The sequence below is a fragment of the Fonticula alba genome (assembly GCF_000388065.1).
Source record: "Fonticula alba strain ATCC 38817 unplaced genomic scaffold supercont2.9, whole genome shotgun sequence".
Lineage (NCBI taxonomy): Eukaryota > Rotosphaerida > Fonticulaceae > Fonticula > Fonticula alba.
In genome coordinates this window covers 890,265-909,290 of record NW_009242979.1, presented here as the reverse complement: position 1 = coordinate 909,290, position 19,026 = coordinate 890,265, and the positions used below count along the sequence as shown (strand labels likewise).

General features: G+C 67.2%; 5 protein-coding genes across 6 annotated transcripts in view; 3 read left to right on the top strand and 2 right to left on the bottom strand.

Moving 5' to 3' along the window:
• Positions 1 to 192, top strand: part of H696_05273 (hypothetical protein) — a gene marked incomplete at its 3' end in the record, with an annotated part of 4,383 nt that extends 4,191 nt beyond the window's left edge. The window contains exon 6 of the mRNA XM_009499136.1: positions 181 to 192. Coding sequence (XP_009497411.1) covers positions 181 to 192 — 12 coding nt within the window. The remainder of the gene's footprint in view (positions 1 to 180) is intronic.
• H696_05272 (hypothetical protein) lies at positions 189 to 2,437 on the bottom strand. The gene is made up of 4 exons (XM_009499135.1): positions 1,725 to 2,437; positions 1,138 to 1,490; positions 757 to 982; positions 189 to 620 (listed from the first exon to the last, which is right to left on the bottom strand). The coding sequence occupies exons 1-4, from the start codon at positions 2,325 to 2,327 to the stop codon at positions 306 to 308; spliced, it is 1,497 nt and encodes a 498-aa protein (XP_009497410.1). The 5' UTR covers positions 2,328 to 2,437; the 3' UTR covers positions 189 to 305.
• A 2,142-nt stretch (positions 2,438 to 4,579) lies between these two features.
• H696_05271 (hypothetical protein) lies at positions 4,580 to 7,480 on the top strand (the record flags this gene model as incomplete). The annotated part of the gene is made up of 3 exons (XM_009499134.1): positions 4,580 to 5,346; positions 5,502 to 5,632; positions 5,823 to 7,480. The coding sequence occupies 3 exons, from the start codon at positions 4,580 to 4,582 to the stop codon at positions 7,478 to 7,480; spliced, it is 2,556 nt and encodes an 851-aa protein (XP_009497409.1).
• A 319-nt stretch (positions 7,481 to 7,799) lies between these two features.
• On the bottom strand, positions 7,800 to 11,550 carry H696_05270 (hypothetical protein). Its single transcript, XM_009499133.1, has 7 exons — positions 11,318 to 11,550; positions 9,890 to 11,158; positions 9,442 to 9,730; positions 9,240 to 9,305; positions 8,771 to 9,101; positions 8,530 to 8,624; positions 7,800 to 8,368 (listed from the first exon to the last, which is right to left on the bottom strand). The coding sequence occupies exons 1-7, from the start codon at positions 11,400 to 11,402 to the stop codon at positions 7,960 to 7,962; spliced, it is 2,544 nt and encodes an 847-aa protein (XP_009497408.1). The 5' UTR covers positions 11,403 to 11,550; the 3' UTR covers positions 7,800 to 7,959.
• A 1,521-nt stretch (positions 11,551 to 13,071) lies between these two features.
• On the top strand, positions 13,072 to 18,940 carry H696_05269. 2 transcript variants are annotated; one of them, XM_009499131.1, is made up of 7 exons: positions 13,072 to 13,406; positions 13,553 to 13,696; positions 13,853 to 13,982; positions 14,126 to 14,697; positions 14,791 to 18,416; positions 18,516 to 18,620; positions 18,794 to 18,940. In XM_009499131.1, the coding sequence occupies exons 1-7, from the start codon at positions 13,145 to 13,147 to the stop codon at positions 18,815 to 18,817; spliced, it is 4,863 nt and encodes a 1,620-aa protein (XP_009497406.1). In that variant the 5' UTR covers positions 13,072 to 13,144; the 3' UTR covers positions 18,818 to 18,940. The 2 variants fall into 2 exon arrangements, with proteins under 2 accessions (XP_009497406.1, XP_009497407.1); XM_009499132.1 differs by lacking the exon at positions 13,072 to 13,406 and having other exon boundaries at positions 13,512 to 13,696.
• The last annotated feature ends 86 nt before the right edge of the window (positions 18,941 to 19,026 follow it).

The window sequence follows — 19,026 nt, the reverse complement described above, 5'->3', positions numbered from 1 at the left end:
CCTTGCTTTCCCCTTCCCGTATAGACTTCCTCAATACAAATGCCCAGTCTCTTTCTTTTCCACCCTTGGGGCGACCTCCGGCCCGCGCATGTGCTGCCGGAAGGGGCCCGCGGTGTTCGCGAGCGCAGGGCATGCCGCTGACCCACCCCGCCGCAAGGAGCAACGGGAATCGGGGCAAAGGCAGAAAAGTAAGTCGCCCATCAAGAGAGCCGTGTATTGTGTGCAACTCGCTGACAGGGGGAAAGTCCCGCACGCCCGGGGAGATGAAGGAGCACCCCACAGCCGAAGAGGTGGCCTGCACTTGCTTAGAAGCCTCCCATGGACTTGGCATAGGCCATGGGCTTGAGGTCGGGATGGGGCACGGCCGAGAAAGTGACGGCCTTGTAGTCGCTGGTGCCGCGCTTGATGCGCAGGAAGGCGCCCTTGTTGCCGGTGGAGTCGCAGTAGTTCGGCGCCGAGAAGACGGTGATGCACCGCCCATCATGCGCCACCTCGTACCCATCGTCCTTGACCTCGTGCGAGCGGATCATATACTTGAGGCCGTTGCTGTCAAGGAACTTGGCCGACACATCGGGGCCAAAGCGGATGGCAATCCCACGGCGCGAGGGGAGACGGCCCATCTACAGGAGCAGGATGAATGTTCGTCCATGTGAGTGGGATGCGGCATGGGAAAGGCAGAGCATATGTGGGCCCAGGGGAAGTCATCCAAACAGGCTCCCCCTGAGGCAGGACTGCCAAGACCAAGCGGGCACGCACCTCATCCATCGGGTCGCTCCAGAGCATTTCGCTGAGAAGGGCATACTTGCCGCTGGTGCCGGTCGGCTGCGAGCCGAAGCGGTTGATCGAACGCAGATCGTCCAGCGTGACGTCATCACGGCTGAACAGGCCGCCATGCACCACGAAGACATTGCTGTCGATGACCGCCGCCAAGGGGAGAAGGGTGAACAGCTCGGTGAAGGACTGGAACACACGGAGGTTGTACCTACACGAGCGCGCGCCGGGCCGCATTCACGCAGATACACACACACACACGCGCGCGCACATCCACACGGAAACACGGCAAAAGGATGGGATGAGTCGTTAGGAGCCTGGCACCGGGAGCACCAGCAAAGAGGGGCAGGATGGATGAATGCGCACTTGTGCAGGACCTCGCCCTCAAAGCCATAGACCTTGTTCTGGTCATGGCTCTCGTGGTTCCCGCGCAGGGGGATAAAGCTGCCGGGCTGGCCATCCGGGCCCTTGAGAGCCAGCATCCAGAGGAGCATGGTGACGGCAACCTCGACACTCCAGCTGCCTCGGTCGACGAAGTCCCCATTGAACAGATAGGGGTTCGAGTGCGAGGGAAGCCCATTCATGCGGAAGATGTTCATCAGGTCGTAGTACTGGCCGTGGGTATCGCCGCACACGGTGATATGCTCGGCCTCCTCGGACACCGTGACATCCAGCAGGCTGGGCAATGACCGCAGGTACCGGGCCGACTCGGTGAAGACCTACACAGCCGACGCGGGTAACGGGGCCGAGCGGAGAACACAACAAAGGACACCCACCAGCAGCAGGTCAGACAACCGGACAGGAGGTCATTCGGGGACAGAAGGGCGCAAAAGTGTCCTCTGACGTGATCGCCGCCCCCCCCCCCCCCCCCCCCCCCCACCCCCCCGTTCCCCTTCCCTCCCCTGCGGGCCTCCGGAGCTCGGCGCCTGCCCCGCCAACAGGGGGCCACGCACCCGGTAGAGGTACTTCCGGTGGAGGACGCCGCCATCCTTCATGAAGTCCATCACCTGCTTGACAAACTCCGGCGTGAGGGTCTCCTCCGAGTCCTCCCACCGGGGGCCGGTGTAGGTGCTCTCGACTTCGATGGACGACCAGTCCATGGTGTCGATGATGGACGTCTGGTCCTCGGCCGAGTCGATGGCAGCCAGGAAGGCGGCCTCGGTGGCCCGGCGCTTGGCCTCCTTGGCCAGAGCCCGCATGGCCCCATCCTTGGGGAGGGCGCGCGAGGCGGTGGCCAGCGCGGCGGCCGCCTCCGACCACCGGCAGAGCCCCATCAGCGCACATCCCCGGCGGTAGTGGGCCTTGGTGAAGCCCGGGTCCAGGGAGAGGGCCGTCTCGGCGTCAGTCAGCGACGCTCCGAGCAGCTCGGCCTTGAAGTAGGCCAGGCTGCGGTTGGTGTAGAGGGTGGCTGGCGCCGGGGCTGGGTGGTGGTCGATCGCCTGCGAGTAAAGGGGGATGGCATCGTTGTAGCGCCCGGCCTTCAGCAGGTCGTTGGCTTTGAGCCGGAAGAAGTCCGACTTCTCGACGGTAATGTCCTCAATCGGGATGGGAGACATGGCGACGTGTGGCAATTGTCTGGGATGGATGGATGGATGGATGTGCGTATGTATGTATGTGGGTGTGGCTGTGGGTGTGGGTGTGTGGGGGGCGGGGAGCGGGGGAGAGGGGGGGAAGGGGGGGGGGAAAGAAAAGAGCAGGCTGGAGGCGAGGTGAGGGGGAATGAGGGGCGATGCTGGGTCCCACTCTGGTGGACGGGCACCGGGGAGGTTTTTCTGGAGTAACAGCGCCGGAGAGAGCGCAACCCAGGGCGAATCGCGCGGAAAAACCGGCCCCGGGCAAGAATGTGCCTGGCAAGGACTGAAATCGCCTGGCCACCCAGTTGGGCCAGTGCCCCAGGGTCCTAGTGCCTGGGGCGTCCTGTGCTGTGGGGCTTTCCAACGGGCCGCGCCCTGGCGGCTGGTGCCCTGGCTCGGCGAGCCCCACTTTCTCCCTCTTGGGTGTTGGTCGCCGGTTGCTCGGGCCGCCAGACGCCCACTCGCCCCCCTCCCCCCCCTCCTCCCCCCCCCCCGAACCAACAACGATGTAGACGCCTTACGACCAGGCGCATCCTGGAGTCTACGAATCTCCGCCCGAGCTGCCCCCGGAAAGGGGCCTGTTTGCCAGTGCCAGAGTGCATCAATACCGGCGGCGGTCTGTGCGGGGCAACAGGCTGCACGGCGGGGCTCCAGGACAACGGCGTCAGGCCGGACACAGATGTTCTGCCAACTGATCGGAAAGATCACGCGCAGATCACGCGCAGGCCGCCGCCGCTCCCGCAGCGGTCGGGTTTCCCTTTGTCTTCGACCCCCCCCCCCCCGCCCCCCGGGAGAGAGACCTCCGGAAGGAAGGCCTCGGCGGCGTTGGGCATGTCGATTTTTCGGCCCGGGGGGGGGGGGGGGATGTAGTCCCTCCGTCCGGTCCGATAGCGCACTATATGTTCCTGGGGGCTTCCTGCCTTCCCGCACCATCCCACCCACGAGTGGGTAGGGCGCGGCCCGGGCGGCATGAGGGCCGAGTGATGTGCGACGAGGCTCGGGTGGCCTGCCCGCTCGGTCGGCGATTGGTTGGGTCCGGTCAGGCCGGGCCGGGCCGGGCCGGGCCGGGCCGGGCCGGGCCAATGCACGGGCATATCGGGGCCGGCCCACGCCTGCTCAGCTGAAGCCCGATTGATGCGGGTGCGCGCCCGCCTTGCCGAGGCAATTATTTTTTATTTTTCACTCCCCCCCCCCCCGCCCCGTTCCACACACCTAAATCCCCGCCTCGCCCGACAGTCGGGGCCATCCCCCTTCCAAGACGCCCGGCTAGGAAGGCGTACCAAGATGGCTTGTCCGGCGCCGGGGGGAGGGGGGATTGGGCCCGCCTCGGGCCACCTGCGCCGGGTCATGGTGTTATTGTTGTTATTGCTGTTGCCGGCGAGACATCGCTGTCGCGGGCATTATTCCCGCTGTGTGGTGGGTTTGCCTTGGCCGTGTGGGCCGCGCGCCCGGATCCGCATGGATGTCTTCGGACAGAGGTCATGTTCGTCTCTGCCGCTCCTCGACTCGCGCGTCAGGACGGCAGGTGGTGGTGGGCTGACCGCACGGCGCAGCCATATGCTCCGGCCGCAGGCGGAGAGCCTCCCTGCGAAACGCCCGCATCTCCGGTGATCAGAGAGATACACACACACACACATACACCAGCCCATGCATGCCCATGCATGCCCATGCACACTCGCGCAAAGGCGCACATGAGCCCGGACTGCCCAAGAAGGGTTTGTGTGAGTGAGGGGCCTCCGAGTGCGCGCGCGCGCGCGCGCGCGCGCGCGCGCGCGCGCGCGAGCGGCTGTTGGTCGTTTTTCAGGCTCTTCTCGTGGAGGGGCCCCGGCTGCCGATCACCCGACGCCCTCCCCCTTTCCGCCCCCCTCTTCCTCCCCCTGCTGCCTCCTCTCTTGCCTCGCCTGCCCGCCTTGTCTGGCTGCGCCTGCGCGGCTTGCTACCCGCCCCCCTCCCCTCCCCGCAGGATCTCCGGCTCTGAGCGGGCCGCTCTTGTGATGGTATGCACTCGGAGCTGCCGAGCTTCCTTGTTGTCTTTTCCCCTCCCGCGCGCCCGGTGAAACTGACACTTCTCCTCTCCCAAACCCGGGCGTCGTCCATCAGCCAGGCACCCGGCGCGCGCCCCTTCCTCTGGTTTTTGCCCGCTGATTGCCCTAGTCCGATTTTCCTGCCGAATGCCGCCGCACCTCGCCCTTTTCCCCGGCGGCCGGCCCGTTGGGCTTCTGCTGGCTCTCGCGATGCTGTTCCTGACGGCTAGCGCCCGGTCGCCGGCTTCCTTGGCCCCCGGACGCCGGGTATCGGCCCCGATCGGTGTCGACCCATCATCATCACACCTGAATCACACTACTTTCCCCCTCTGGTCTGGGGCTGTTTGGGCCACGGAATGGGTGCCAATTGACGTCCTGGATGTTTCTCCCTCGGCTTCCGGCTCCACCGAGCATCCCCCGGCAGGGTCATCTACCTCAGCTTCGGAGCCCGGATCATCCACCCCCGAGCCTGGATCCTCCGCACCCGGATCGGAATCCACCCTCCCCGAGGACGGATCTTCGGTTTCGGGCTCCGCACCATCCAGTCCGGGATCTGGGTCATCTGCTCCGGGCTCGACCTCCTCGCCGGGCTCGACCTCCTCGCCGGATGCCTCGACCTCCTCGCCGGATGCCTCGACCTCTTCTTCGGACTCGACCTCTTCTCCGGACTCGACCTCTTCTCCGGACTCGACCTCCTCGCCGGATGCCTCAACTTCAACCCCAGGGGAATCCTCCTCCTCCTCCAGTGCTCCCGGCTCGTCCTCTTCATCCTCCTGCTACGGAATTGACCCACCGGACTGGTCTGACTCGGAGTCCGGCATGAGCTGCCCGAACCAGTGCAGCAACCGCGGCACCTGCAACGACGATACTCAGCGCTGCACTTGCCCCTACCCCTACGATTGGGCAGCCGACTGTTCACTGGCACGCCATGAGCTCACCAACCAGAAGGCCTACGACGCGTATCGCTTCCTGATTGTGTACGCCTCCGCCGCCAGCATGTTGCTCTTAGCTTTCTCTCCTCCTCCTTCTCTCTCTCTCCCTCTCCCTCTCCGTCGGCCTCTCCCATGCGGCCCAAAGCCTCGAACTCCCGCCTCGTCTCCTCGCTCCACTGACCCCCCCCCCCCGACTTTAGTGTGGTCTTTTCGGTGCTCATGCTGGTCACTATTGTCTTCCTCTTCAAGGCCTACTCCGCTGGCTTCCCTCCGGCCAAGTGGTTCACCCACCAGACCATCGGGTATCTGGTTCTCTTCATGGCCTTCAGCGGTCCGTCAAAGCCCCCTCTCGCGCCTCCCTCCATCCTCCTCGCCCCCCCCCTCCCCCCGCCCCCCTCCCGCCTCCCCCTCCCCCTCCCCTGCACATACATGTCCACGTTCATGCTCGAACAGGCCCCACCCCTGCACTTGCCTCCCCTCGGGCCTGACTCTTTGCCGGTTCATGTGCACCTGCGCCATAGTCCGCGCGGCTTTCTATTCCACCGATCCCGCCGACATCTATCCCCCGCCGATGCCCCGCTGGGCGTCGCGCCTTGGCCGGTTCCTTTTCTACCCGTTGACATTCACGGCGTACACGCTGGTGTTGCAGATGTGGGCCACGGCCTACTTCATGGCGGCCATCGCCCGCGGGCAGAATCCCAAGCACCAAAAGGACCTCCTCTTCCGTCGGGTGCAGCTTCCCTTCATCGTATCCAACATCGCCATCTACTCCATCGAGGTGGTCTTCTTGATGGTGGATGTGCTGGTGCCATTTGATGACTCGCTCAATAGCGCCTACAGCCACCGGACCATCTACCAGGTGTACTTGGCCATCGTCTTCACGGTCATCTGCATCGGCTTCATCTACTACGCCATCCGGATCCGGCGCCAGCTGAAGGCCTTCAGCTGGATCGGCGGCAGCGGCACCTCCGGCGGCATGTCCTCCGGCGGGGGTGGGGGTGGTGGCGCCGGCCCCGGCGGCCTGCCCGGCTCCTCGGGCTCCGGCTTCCGGGCCACCTTGCGGAGTTCATCGCTGTTGGCCATTTCCGGCGGCAATCGCGGTCTCAATGCCCTGCGCAAGGTCATCGCCCTGACCACCGGCACGGCCATTTGCTTCCTCTTCGGCATTGTCCTGTCGATCATCATGCTGATCGATGTGCCCTCTTTCAACAACTTCGTTGCCTGGTGCGTGGGCGATGCGCTCCATGAGTTGGCGCTGGTCGTGTCGTCGGTCCTGCTGTTGATCATGCTCGGGGCCCCGCGGCGCATCGGCAAGCGCCTGCCCGCCCGGCCGGCTCAGCGTTCGGCCAATGCGGCGGCAGCGGCCGCCGCTTCGGCAGCCGCCGCCGCCGCCGCCGTCGCCTACCCCCCGGACGATGGGGTCATCACCTCGGCCCAGCTGAACCCCACCGGCTCGTCCATTTACTACACCCCGGCCAGCCTGCCAGGGGTCGCTGGATCCGCCGCTGCCGTGGCGCCTGGCATCACTCCCAGTCCGTCCATCATCGGCACCGGGCACCATGCATCGCCATCCATCCTGGCTCATGGGAGTGGCGGCGTGCCCAGCTTGGTGGCCACTCTGCCTGGCGATTCTCTGGTCGCCAGCCGGAGTTCGCCGCCCGGTGCCGCCGCCGCCGGGACCGGCAGCGGGGACCCGGTGGCTGGTGGGCCGCCCCTCCGCGGCCCGCCCGGTCAGCAGCCCGTCGGACTGATGGGTTCCTTCGGCCTGTCGGCCAACTCGGCCTACTCGTCGCTGGCGATGTCGCCAGGCCTTCCGCCCGCCGGTGTCGCCGGTTCCGGCGTCATCCCCCCCGGCGCCTCCTCGCCGTCTCTCTTCACATCCCTCTCCTCGGGCGGTTCGGCGGCGCTTAGCGTAGTGGGAGCCACCCCGGCCGGCCATGCGTCCCCCTACTCCAGTCTCTATGCCAGTAGCCTGTCTCCGAGCGCGGGCCTGATCGGGCGCGGGCCGCTCCCGGGGGGTCCCCTGGCGCTGGATCTCGGCCCGCCGGGGGCCATCTCCTTCAAGGGGAGCATCCAGTCCCCGGGGTCGGATTACCAGAGTGCCTCGCTGTTGGCCCTGGATGATGATGATGATGGTGTCGACGGCCCGGTGCCGCCGGAGTCGCAGCCACTCCTCTGACGGTTGTGTGGCGGCCCAAGTGAGCCCTTTTGCTTCTACCCCCCCCCCCCTCCCCCCCTTCCCAGCGTCCACAGGCTCCTAGAACTTGATGTGACAGAACCCCCCGTGGACCTTTTTTTCCAATATAATAGATTTGCCCCCCTCCCCCCCTCCTCCTCTTCGGTGCGTATGTCTCTCCCTCTCTGTCTCTCCCTCTCTCTTCCAGGCCGAATCGCCGGCATACCCTCACAGGGGCGCGCGCATGCGCACTCGGACATTCATGCACGCACGTTCATGAGTGGTGGCGACAAATTGGACCGGACTGGGGGTCACTATGTGTGTATGTGCGTGTGCGTGTGCGTGTATGGACTGTAAAGGGCGAAAGATAGGCCCGAGCACGGGCAGAGAGGGCCAAAAGCGAAGGCGTGTGGGTCGAGAGGTCGAGGCGCCGGAGGTGATGGAGCCAGCGACTCCAGAAGCAAGGAACAATGAAGGGCACATTAAACTTGCGCCGGCTGGGCAGCGGCCCGGGCAGCGGCGGCCGCATGCTCAGCCGACATGGTGGCGATGGCCAGATCCTCGGGATTCGGCACGCCGCACACCAGGAAGAAGAGCTTAATCTCATCCGAGGGGACTTGCCCGGCACTGAGAACGGTGCACATCTCGGCGATGGCCTGCTTGAGCATCTCATCTGACACGGCAATAGCCGGCGAGGGGCCCTTCATCGGGTCGCCATCATCACTAAGCAGGGCCCGGGTCGACTCGTCATCCGGGACCGAGTGCGCCAGACAGACAAGCAGATGCCACACCGCCCGGCGGCCGGGCTCGCCATTGAGAGACGAGTGGTGGGCATAGAAGGCGCTCATCTGTCCGCGGATGGTGGCCAGGAGACGAGTCGCGAGGGCGGCACTGGGAACGGACACACGCACACACAGGAGCGGGAGGGGCACACGGCAAGTGACGGGAATGAAGGCATGTCAGATGGTAGCAAGCACGGGAGGCGGGGGGGGGGGGGGGGGAGTCGAAAGGGGGAAAATGGAAAAGAGCGGCCAAAAGGGAAGAGCACGCACAGGATGCGACCATTGTCATCGTTGTAGTGGAACTGGCCGGAGCGGTGGAGAATGGCAATCCGCAAGAGCAAGTGGTTGATCAGGGTGATGCCACTCTGTGTCGGAGAGCAAGTGTCGGACACACAGGAGGTGGATTTTGGGGGAGTGTCAACACACGGCCGGAGGTCGGTACACGCGAGCAGGCCGGGGAGCGGGCGAGGGAGGAGCAGGCATGCGGAGGGTCAAATAGGTGTATGCGTACCAGCCCCGACAGAGCCGAGTAGAGAATGCGCTCGTTCACCAGGACCAGGAAGGAGTGAAGGAAGACAATCAGCTCGTCGGTCTGGAGATCGAGCAGCAGCAGCGACAGGGGAGTGACCACATATTCGGAGAACTGGTGGTTCGGCCGAACAGCCTTGTCCGATGTGTCATGCAGGTATGCGAAGGAGGCAAAGGCATGCACGATGACCGGCAGCAAGCCAAGGAGCTGCTCACGCTCCAGCAGGGGGATCACCCGGCGCATGGCGCGAACACCCTTATCATAGCTCAGGAAGGAGAGAGCATGCGAGAGGATGGACTCGGGGTCGGACTCGCTGAAAGCAGGCAGGAGAGGGAAAGGTCAGAGGGGTTGAGGGGGCGCGCGCGCGCGCGCGGAGGGAAGAAAGGGAAAAGCGGCCTCCAAGAGCCAGGAAGACGAGGGCCGAGAGAAGGCAGCCAAGAGGGAAACGTACACCTCCTCGTTGAGGATGATCTCGTTGAAGACCGCCTGGCGGAGCTTCTCCATGTCCAGTGGCGAGCTATGGAGAGAGGGTGAGTGTTGGCGGCCGACAGCGTGAGCTTACGCTCACCGGGAGAGAGGAGGGGGAGGGGGAAGGGGGGAATAGCGGGGAAAGAGGCAGAGGGAGCAGACAGACACAGAGGGGAGGGGCGCACGACTTGAAGTTGGTGTCCGACGTGAGCTGGACACCGGAGGTCTCATGGGCCATCCAATCCTCGTAGCGCAGAATGCGCGAGTAGACCGCCTCAATGGCGCGCAGGATGCGCAGATGCTGGCTGCGTGAGGAGCCGGCATCCGGGGCCTCCGGAATGCCGGCAGTGCTGGAGGCGGCCTCCTGCGAGGCGCTGTCCGACCGCAGGAGCGTCGTCAGGCCGGGATACATTTGAGGCGGCCGGCGGAACTTCATCGTGGTGCCGAGACTGGATGAGAAGAGACCCTCGGAGCCTGAAGGGCCGAGTGGAGCCGCGGCATGGAGACACCATCAAGCACACGGGGCATCAGGTCAGGATCGGCTGGCGGGGAGAGGCATGGGGGTGGCAGGGGCTTCAACAGAGAGGGAGGAGGAGGGAGAGGGAGAGGGAGAGGGAGAGGGAGAGAACGCACGGCCGGTGGGCGTAGCCCGGGAGAGGTTGAAGTTGCGGTAGAGCTCGCGCTGGCGAGTGGAGGCCTCGGCCGCGCGACGCAGGCGCCGCAGCTCGGCATCCTCCTGCTCCTCCTCACCGGTGGAAGGGGCATCGCCATCGGCAGTGGCCATGGGCGGCCGGGCGCCCGATGGCTTGGGCGAAGTGGGGACCGCAGCGGAACCCATGGCCGCGGCGGTCGCCACCGAGGTGGCCGAGGCGGCGGCGCTGGTGCCGGAGGCCGGAACAGCCGAGGCAGCGGCCGCTGCCTCGCCAGTCCCAGCGGCATCGGCGGCCGGGGGGTTTTGAACGGCATCGGCCACCGCGGCCGGGGTGTCGGCCCCGGAGGCCGGCTTCTTTTGCGGCTCATCGCGCTGCGAGTACATCAGGCAGTAGTAGTCATCCACATAGGGGGTCATGGTCTGGAGGAGAGACACATGCATGCGCGTGAGGAAGGCCTTGTCCGAGACACACATCAACGGGCCGGAGTACCGGTGGCGCGAGGGAAGCAGATCGTCGTTGGTCAGCATCCGGCGCTGGATTTGCTGCTGCCAGCGGGGAACACGCTTGGACGAGGCGGCCAGCGACTCGAGGGCCGTCAGCTCGGAGGACGAGCCGGTCGGCGTGTCGGAGGCCATCTGCGAGGTGATGGACCGCAGGTGGGCCGGGAGCGGCGCCGACTCCGGGTCCACACCGATGATGCCGCTGTGGGCACTGGGCTTGGCCGTGGGCGCCGGGCCCGGGGCGGACATCGCTCCGCCAGCCACCGGCGAGGTCAACGAGGCCACCGTCACCCGGGTGGGCTGCTGCGGGGCCGAGGTGGCCGCCACCGCCGAGAAGGATGGCTGGCCGGGAGGCGAGTCACCGGCCATGGGGATGGCCCCGGCGACCGGCGGCCGGACCGGCGTCCCGACGCCCGTCGGGGCCCCCGGAACCGGGCCCATGCGCAGCGGCCTGGCCGAGGGAATGGCACCCGGGTGCTGGTGGTGCCCCATCGGCGGAGAGCCGCCGGGGAAGTGGGCCGCCGGAGGAGGCCGGACCCCCGGGGTGGCACCCGGATGCATGGGCCGTGCGGGCAGGCCACCGCGAGCGGGTCCAGCCGGGGCCGGGACCGGAGCCGGGGCCGGAGCCTGGCGCTGCTTGGGCTGGGGGACCGGGACCGGGGCCGGGGCTTGGGCCGAGTCCGAGAAGCGGGAGAAGTCCTCGCGGGCGCGTGCCGCCGCCGCCGAGAAGTCGAAGGGCATGCGAATGGCTGGCCCAGGCGACGGACGGCGGTGCCAGGGGAGAGAGGGAGTGCAATCGCGTGAGAAGGACATGCGGGCTGCGAGGGGAGGGGATGACGGGTGGCAAGGTGGGGAAGGGGGCCGGCGTGCCCCCACCCCGCCTCCGGAGGACACCCATGCTCACATACCGGAAGAGTCAATGACATCCGTCTGATCGGGGTAGAAGTCGTCCAGATCGGACCCGTCGTCGTCGATGTTGTCGTCGTAGTTCATGGTGGGGCGGATCTCTGCGCGGCCTGTGATGCCGGGGAGGAGGGAAAAAGGAGGCGGGGGAGGGACAAAAGGAGGGAGGGGCAGAGAGAGTGGAGGGGGAGAGATATGCCATGCCCTCGCGGCGGCTCCCGCCCAGGCACAACGCCTGCCTACTAGGCCATCAATCTTGTTCCGCCACGCTCGGCTGCGGCCCCTGGGGGGACGCGCTGGCGCCATCCCACCCTCCTTCCGGCCGCCTGCTTGCTTTGGGCCCTTCAGTCCGTCCTCAGACAGGCAGGGGGGGGGGGGGGGGAGAAACTGGCGCGTGTGAAACACCAGGACCGCCGGCTCGCCGGTTCTACCGGTCCCGGACCGTGCCCCACTCCCCCCCCCCGCCGACGGCCTCGCCATCCCCCATTCTCCCGCTCATAGGGTACCCGTTACTTCGGACCTCCCTCCCAGAGTGCCCTCCCGTATTGTGCACACACTCGGGCCACCCAATTCCTGGAGGCTAGGCCACCACCACAGGGGCGGGCAACCACCAGACAACCCCCTTTTCTCCGCTCTCCGCGCTCCCTGACTCTCCGTCTGGGCAACCCTAATTAACGACGGCGTGATGGAGCCACGATCACACGTGAAGGACCCATGACCGCGCGCCGGTCGCTCCATGTGGATGTTTTCTTTTGCCTGTCCCACCGCACCTGACGGGCCAGCCCTCTCTCGTCCACCCTCTGTCGCACTACCTCTTGCCCTCTCTCTCTCCCTCTTTCTCTCTCTCTCTCGCTCGCTCGCTCTCGTTCTCGTTCTCTTGCTCTCTTCTTCCAGGCCCCTGCCTCAGGGACATGGTCGAGCATCTGTCCCTCTTCTTCTGACCTATGGCGCCCCGGGGCCCCCGGCGCCGGTGTGTGCTCGGCTCCCCGGTCCGCCGCCGAGCACAGGGGGTCCCCGCGGCCTGGCGAACGCCTGTTGTGGTTCCATTCTCCGGGCTAGCCTGTGGCTTCTCTTGTCACCCGTTGGCTTGAAGGGGGGGGGGGGGGGGCGGCAGGGCGCTGGAGGCCGCGTGTGTCCTCCCCCGCGGTCCCGCTGTCGGCAGGATTTTTTTTTTGCCGGCGGATCTTTGTGGCCCCGTGTAAGTGGCGGAGCAGGCGGGCCCGCACGTACGCGATCGGAGGCTCGGGCGATCCCACGCTGGATACGAAACCCCGCCCCGCGTGGACCATCCTCCCCCCTCGCGCGGTCCGGGCCTCGGCTGCCCCCCCCCCCCCCCCCCCCAGCCCACCCGGCCCCCCTCGCACATCTGCCATGCGCGCCGCTCTCGTCTCCCCCCAGCAATGGAGAGACTTGCCTCTAGTCCACACCAGCGCGCCATCCATGCCTGGGCCAAGGGGCCGGGAAGCCCCGGGCCTGCCAATCTGCCCGGCAGTTGATGGCCGATCCGCACTCGCTCGCCATCGCCGAAGTCCCCTTGACTTTGGCCGGCGACGGCAGGCTTCCCCCTGCTCGCCCCTCCTCGCGGTTTTTTTCGCACCATACTTTCCCCCCTGTGGGTCCTGACTTGGCCAAGACAAACCTCCCTCCTTACCCCCCCCCTCGCCCCCCCCCCCTCGCTTCCCGACACCGCCCTCCTTTTCGCCCTTCGCACGGTCGTCTCCTGTCGTCGCCGTTGCCGCCGCCGCCGCCGCTGCCGCCGTCATTGCCGCCGCATCTCTCTCCCATATGCCCGTTGCGGGCCTCTAACTGAGTCCGGTTCGGAGTTGTCTCTCATGAATGCTCAGCCTGCGGCTCCATCGCCTGGGCTCCTGGCCGGCTACCACCCGGCGCAGCCGGCGCTAACGCCATCGGCCCCTGGGACCGGGGGCTCGGCCGGCCGCGGTCCGCCGCCATCTTCCTCGGCCCAAGGCCCGGCCGCCTACGGCCTGGGCGTCTCATCCCCGCCGGCCCCGGCTCCGGCCCCGAGTGCCTCGAAGGATTCGCTTGCCATCGTCCGTCGGTCGCCGACCGACGAGGCGGACGCCCTGCTTGACTGTGCGCCATACCTCCTTGCGCCTGGTCCCCCCTCTTCCTTTTCTCCCTCTCTCTCTCTCTCTCTCCCTCTCTCCACACCGCCTGCCACCTCGTCACTGGAGTCCTGTCAGCCCTGACCTGTTGCCCCCTGCTTCCCCATCCCCCAGCCACCTGCCAATTCCCCTGCCGCTTTCCCGACAGCAATGGTCGGTGCACGATCTCCCGAAATGACGCTCGCTATGAGCGCCACATGCGCCACGTCCACAAGATGGTGATCATTCGACGGGCCCTCTTCCAGGACAAGCACTATGGTGCGAATGGACCTTCGTTCGCGCCCATACCCCCCAGCTGCTCGCACGCACGCACATCCACACATCCACACATCCACACACTCACACACACACACACACACGCGCTTCCTCCCCTCTCCTCTCTGTGCACCTGTGGCTGATACTCCTGCTTCACAGAACGGTCCTTCCGGCGCGACTTGCAGACACTCTCCTTCACATGTCCCGCCTGCTCGAAGGCCTTCCTCAATTCCGGATCTTTCAGCAACCATCTGAGCGGGCACTGCCCGGAATTCAAGCAGCGGCCTGAGTACGCAGCTCCTCCTCTGCTCTTGGTCCTCTCCTCGCTCCTTGCTCCCTGTCCCTCCCTTCGGGTCCTTGGCATGCACGGCTCATCCTTCGAATCTCTGTTTTCCCTCCCCCCCCCCCCCCCCCCCTCCCCTTGTGGCACAGCAAATACTTGAACCTGGTCGATCCACCGCCGGCATCTGCCTCCAGCTCTACCACGCGCGCTGCTCCCGCTGACGCCCCTCCAGCGGCGACCGCGCCCGGCTCCCGAGCCCAGGCCTCTTCGCGCACGCCCTCCCCCGATTTCTCGGATCCCCCTTCCACCGGAAGCGCCCCGCTGACTGCCTCGGAGGCCAGTGCCCCCGCTGCCACTACAGCCGAGCAGGGCAATGCGCGCGGAGCCCCCCGGCCGCGCATCCACCCGCCCAGCCAGAGTACCGCCACCGCCGCCGTTGCTGCCGCGACTGCCAGTGCCTCGGCCGCCGCCGCCGCCGCCGCCGCCGCCGCCACCACCACCACCACCACTGCACCCGGTCCTCCCCCGGCCATCGGCACCGACATGTCGAGCATGCCCCCCTTCAGCTCGGCGGCTGCGGCCGCCGCAGCTGCCGCAGCAGCCCGCGCCTACCCCCTGCCGCACATGCCGATTGCGCCGGCCCTTCACTCGTCCTACTCGCCGCTGCTGTCACATCACACCTCCCCGCACCTGGGCTACACCAGTCTATACAACCCCTATAGTGCGCCCGGGCTCTGTTCCCCCTTCTTCCCTTTGCCCCTCCGTCCCTTTCGCCAAGGGGCGACCCCTGCTGCTGACACCTTCCCATCTCCAGTGCCCTCCTCCGCTGCCATCGCCGTCGGTGCCGCGGTCGTCGCCGCCATGGCCAATTCCAGCCTGCAAGGGGGTTCCGCCGCCGCCGCCGCCGCCGCCGCCGCGCCCGGCGGACACCTGGCCACCATCCCCGACTCGCTTGCCGCCTATGGCCTGCCCCCGGTAGCCCCGTCCTCCGTCACCTCGATGCCAGTGTCAGCTCTCACGTCCACCTTCTCCGCGGATCCCCCGGCCTCGGCGACCGAGCTGACGGCCATCCCTCCTGCGCGTGACCCCAACAGCACCTACCTGCCGGGGATGTTACTCTCCGAGCCCCCGACTGCCTCCTCCTCGGAGCTTGGGCACTATCTGCCCCCGGCTATGAGGGGCCCCTCAATCGACTCACGCCCCCCGGCTGGGGCATTTTCCGAGCCGCTGCACCCCGCCTCGGCCTGGTCCATGCCGGGTGCCGCGACTCCGGGTGTCCTGTTGCCGGATTTGCCGGCCCTCCCGACGACCGGCTCCACGGTGGCCATCCCGCTTCCCTCCCCGAAGCCCAGTCTAGTGGCCACGCCGATCGATGCCCCGACCACGGTCCTGCCAGTCAGCGGGGCCTCTCCCTCCGGGGAGTTGTCCCGCGACACCGGAAGCGGAGGGGATATGCCAGCCGCGGTTGTGGACCCCCTTCCCCTGGGGCCGGGCGCCCTTCCCGGGCCACCCGGTCCCCCGGAGGACCCACCGCTGGCGACCGGCTCCATCGAGACAATCGAATCCCACGAAACGGATCTCCCCTCGGAGGCGTCCCAGGCTGCACCTTCGTCCCAGCTCGACCCGTCGAGCCCGGGGTCCGAATTGGCCCCCCCGTCGGAGCCGGGCATCGAGCCGAAGTCCGAGCCGGAGGAGCTTCACCAAGCTCCCACGCTGCATCCAGGCTCGGCCTCCCCTCCGGAGCCGGACCTGCCGCCGGATCTTCCCGCTCTGGTGGTCGACACAGTCCCGGGCCATTCGCTCGGTCAAGATAGTGTGTCCCTTCCACCACCGCCCTCCGAGTCGCCACCGCCCCGGCCCCCGTCCCCGGCGCCCCCGCCGCAGCCACACCCGCCTCAAGATGCCTTCCCCCCGCCCGAGGACATGCCTCTTGTCAGTCCGCCGCTGTCGCCCACCCACACGAGCCCTCCTTCGCCGCAAGCGGGCGTCGATTCCGCCGGGGCCCGCGGCTTCGACGCCTATCACTCGCCGGCATTGCCCCATGACGGGGGCTCCAACCCGGATGCCAGCTCTGCCCCGACGCACTACTCGTACCATGATGCCGGGGTGGCCGGCAGCGACTCCTACTCGGCGTCTGCCTCGCATCCGGCGTCGCCGTACCTCGGGCCGCCAGCCCCGCCGACCGACTCGCCGTCCCTCGGCCAGTATCACCACCAGCCCCACATGGCGGGCAATGAGCCGCAGCATCAGCAACACCCGCACCACCAGCCTCACCTGGTGGGCCACCACGGCCACTATGGCGGCGATCATTCGTCCCAGCAGCAACATCCGCACCAGCAGCCGGTGTCCTCATCGGCATCATCCTCCGGCATGCCCTCGCACCATGGCCATCATGGCTATCATGAGCCCGAGGCGGGGCGCCTGTCGGCTGTGCCCGCTCGGCCCGCATACCACCCCGCCCCCCACCACCACCACCACCACCATTCGTATGGGGACCCGCTGCCTCCGCCCCTTTCGCCGCCGATGCTCATCTCGCCGGTGGCCAGCACCCACCCCTCGCCCTCGGCCAGCATGGCAGACCTGCAATTGGAGGCCGGCCATCATTCCCGGTCGTCCGGGCACATGCTTCCGCCCCTGCCCCCGGGGCACATGCATTCGCTGCCTCCGCCCCCGCTCCTGGCACCCTCCTCACACCATGCCTCTCCCCCGAGTGCCGCTCATTATGAAGCCCAGCTGGCCGCCGCGCGGGAAGATTCCCGCATCGAGGAGGAGGCCGTCCAGTGCCTGGTCCCCATGCTCTTTGCCATGGCATCGACCTCTCTCGGCGGTGGCGCAGGCGGCCCCGGTGATGAGCCTCACCCGGCCGACAGCCGGGCCAGCTCGCCAAGTGGGCGCTTCGCCCCGGCGGTCCCCTCGAACCAGGAGCTGTTCGTCTGGGCGGTGGACTATGTCCGAGGCAGTGCCTCCAACGCTCGGACTGTCCTCACCTTGGCCAAGGCCGACCCCGCGGCTTGTCTCTTCTACCTGCGGTCGAAGTTCCTCCAGCCGCCAGAGCCCATGGGTCTTGCCCCGAGGCCGCCGATGCTGGCTCTTCCCCCGCCGCCGGGCCCTGCCCCGGGCCCACCGTCACTATCCCTCTCCATTGGGTCCTTCTCGACGGGCGATCACTTGCTGCCATCTTCCCTGCCGGGCTCGATGCCGCCCTCGCCAACGGCCACCCTGCACAGCTGCAGCGGTGCCAGTGACACTGGTGGCGGTGGCGCCGGCGGGGCCGGCCCTCCTTCACACCTGTCCTTTAGCGGCTCCTCGCACCACCTCCTGTCGCCCTCGTGTGAAAGTCCGGTTCTTCCGTCGGCGGCTCCCCTGTCGGCGGGCCCTTCGCCAACCATGCACCACCCGTCGTCACTCCTGATGTCGCCCCATCCCCCGGGCGGAGGTGGGGGGGACAATGGCAGCGGCACAGCCGGGGATTTGCATTCGCCGAGCACGGCCGACGTGCACTCCGCTCCGACCGGCGATCTGGGCCACGACCATGCCCGTTCGCAGGAGCCGCAGCAGCAACAGCAGCAGCAGCCGCAGCCGCAGCCGCAGCCGCAGCCGCAGCAACAGCAACAGCAGCAGCAGCAGCAGCAGCAGTCGCAGTCGCAGCAGCATCACCACCAGCATCAGCATCAGCATCAGCATCAGCACCACCTCCCGGTCCCCTCGGACTCGCATCACCACCATCATCACTACCAGCCGCACCACTACCACTCGGTCGCGCCGGAACCCCATCACCACCATCACCACTACCCGCAGCAGCAGCAGCAGCAGCCACAGCAGCAGCCACCACCGCCGCCCCCACCCCCGCCGTCGGATCCCTCAGCTCCCCATCACCACCCCCATCATGCCTACCAAACGGTCCCCACTCAGCATGACTACCACCCGCATGCACACGCCCATGCCCATGCGCACCCGCATGGGCATGATCTTCCGCAGCCCCACGGGAGCATGGCGACCGAGCACGGCCCCGGGGCATGCTCTCCTCCTCCGCCGCCGCCGCCGCCGCCGCCGCCGGCTCCCATGCCTCCTGGCCCCTCATACCCGGGGGCCGACATGTATGCAGGCTCGGGCGGCGAGCCGGCGACGACCGATGCCCCGGTCAGCCGATCCAACAGTCGGCTTGCCCTGCTCGAGGCCCTTCCTCCATCGACGGAAGCTGGCAACTCGGCCGGCCCCGGGCCAACAGCCGTTCCCGAAGCGAGCGTGCCTCTGGCAGATTGCCAGCAGCCTCATGCGGCGAAGTCCGCCCAGGCCGATGACCTGCCAGCCATCCTCATTGTTCCCGGAACCAGCGGCGGCTCCGAGGCCATCGGCTCTCCGTCGTCCAATGGGTCGGGCTTCTTGGACCGGCCCCTGGCCGCCTCCCCGAGCCCGGCCTCGCTCGGAACTCTGACCAGTGTGCGTGCCCATGCATGGCCAAGCCTCCTCCTTGGCTTGCCTGCTCTTCCTGTCCTCCTCGGCCCAAACTAACTCGCCATGCTTCGCCCCTTGCCACAGACGGACTTCGATCTGCCGCCGCTGGTCGTTGAGACTGGGTCCTCGACGGCTCCCCCTTTCCATGTCCCCCCACCGGACCTGACACAGACAGCCTCCTCTCCGCAGGTACGCCAGGCCCTCTTTCCGCCATGCCCCTGGCCCGCCGGCCGTCTGCGCACCCTCTCCATAACAAGGAGGGGCCCGCCAACTCGGACACCTCTCCAGCCAGACGCCATCTCCCCTCCTCTGCATGCGCATCCCTAACCCCACAGCCCTGCCCTTTCTCCCACGGTACACAGTACACCTACTACGGTCAAGGGTAGCACTCTGCTGGCCCCCTCACCTCCTGTCCTTGACCTTGTTCTCTCTCTCCCTCTCCCCCCCTTTTTGTCCTTGCGGGGCTGCCCGTGAAAGGCCGCGCCCCGAATACAGTCTCCCATCTCCCCCTGCTCTCTCTCCCCCTGCTCTCTCCCTTTCCCTCTCTCTCTCCCTCTCTTTCTCTCCCTCTCTCCCTCTCTCTCTCTCCCTCTCT

What these genes read in the sequence shown, in the direction of transcription:
- H696_05269 (XM_009499131.1), top strand. Translation starts at nt 13,145, where the DNA reads ATGAATGCTCAGCCTGCGGCTCCATCGCCTGGGCTCCTGGCCGGCTAC. An exon ending in GGCGGACGCCCTGCTTGACT is followed by an intron (nt 13,407 to 13,552) that starts GTGCGCCATACC and finishes CCCATCCCCCAG; the next exon opens with CCACCTGCCAATTCCCCTGC. An exon ending in CTTCCAGGACAAGCACTATG is followed by an intron (nt 13,697 to 13,852) that starts GTGCGAATGGAC and finishes CCTGCTTCACAG; the next exon opens with AACGGTCCTTCCGGCGCGAC.
- H696_05272 (XM_009499135.1), bottom strand. Translation starts at nt 2,327, where the DNA reads ATGTCTCCCATCCCGATTGAGGACATTACCGTCGAGAAGTCGGACTTC. An exon ending in ACCGGAAGTACCTCTACCGG is followed by an intron (nt 1,491 to 1,724) that starts GTGCGTGGCCCC and finishes TCGGCTGTGTAG; the next exon opens with GTCTTCACCGAGTCGGCCCG. An exon ending in GAGGGCGAGGTCCTGCACAA is followed by an intron (nt 983 to 1,137) that starts GTGCGCATTCAT and finishes GCGCTCGTGTAG; the next exon opens with GTACAACCTCCGTGTGTTCC.
- H696_05270 (XM_009499133.1), bottom strand. Translation starts at nt 11,402, where the DNA reads ATGAACTACGACGACAACATCGACGACGACGGGTCCGATCTGGACGAC. An exon ending in ATCATCCTCAACGAGGAGGT is followed by an intron (nt 9,102 to 9,239) that starts GTACGTTTCCCT and finishes GCCTGCTTTCAG; the next exon opens with CGAGTCCGACCCCGAGTCCA. An exon ending in GATGACAATGGTCGCATCCT is followed by an intron (nt 8,369 to 8,529) that starts GTGCGTGCTCTT and finishes GTCCGTTCCCAG; the next exon opens with TGCCGCCCTCGCGACTCGTC.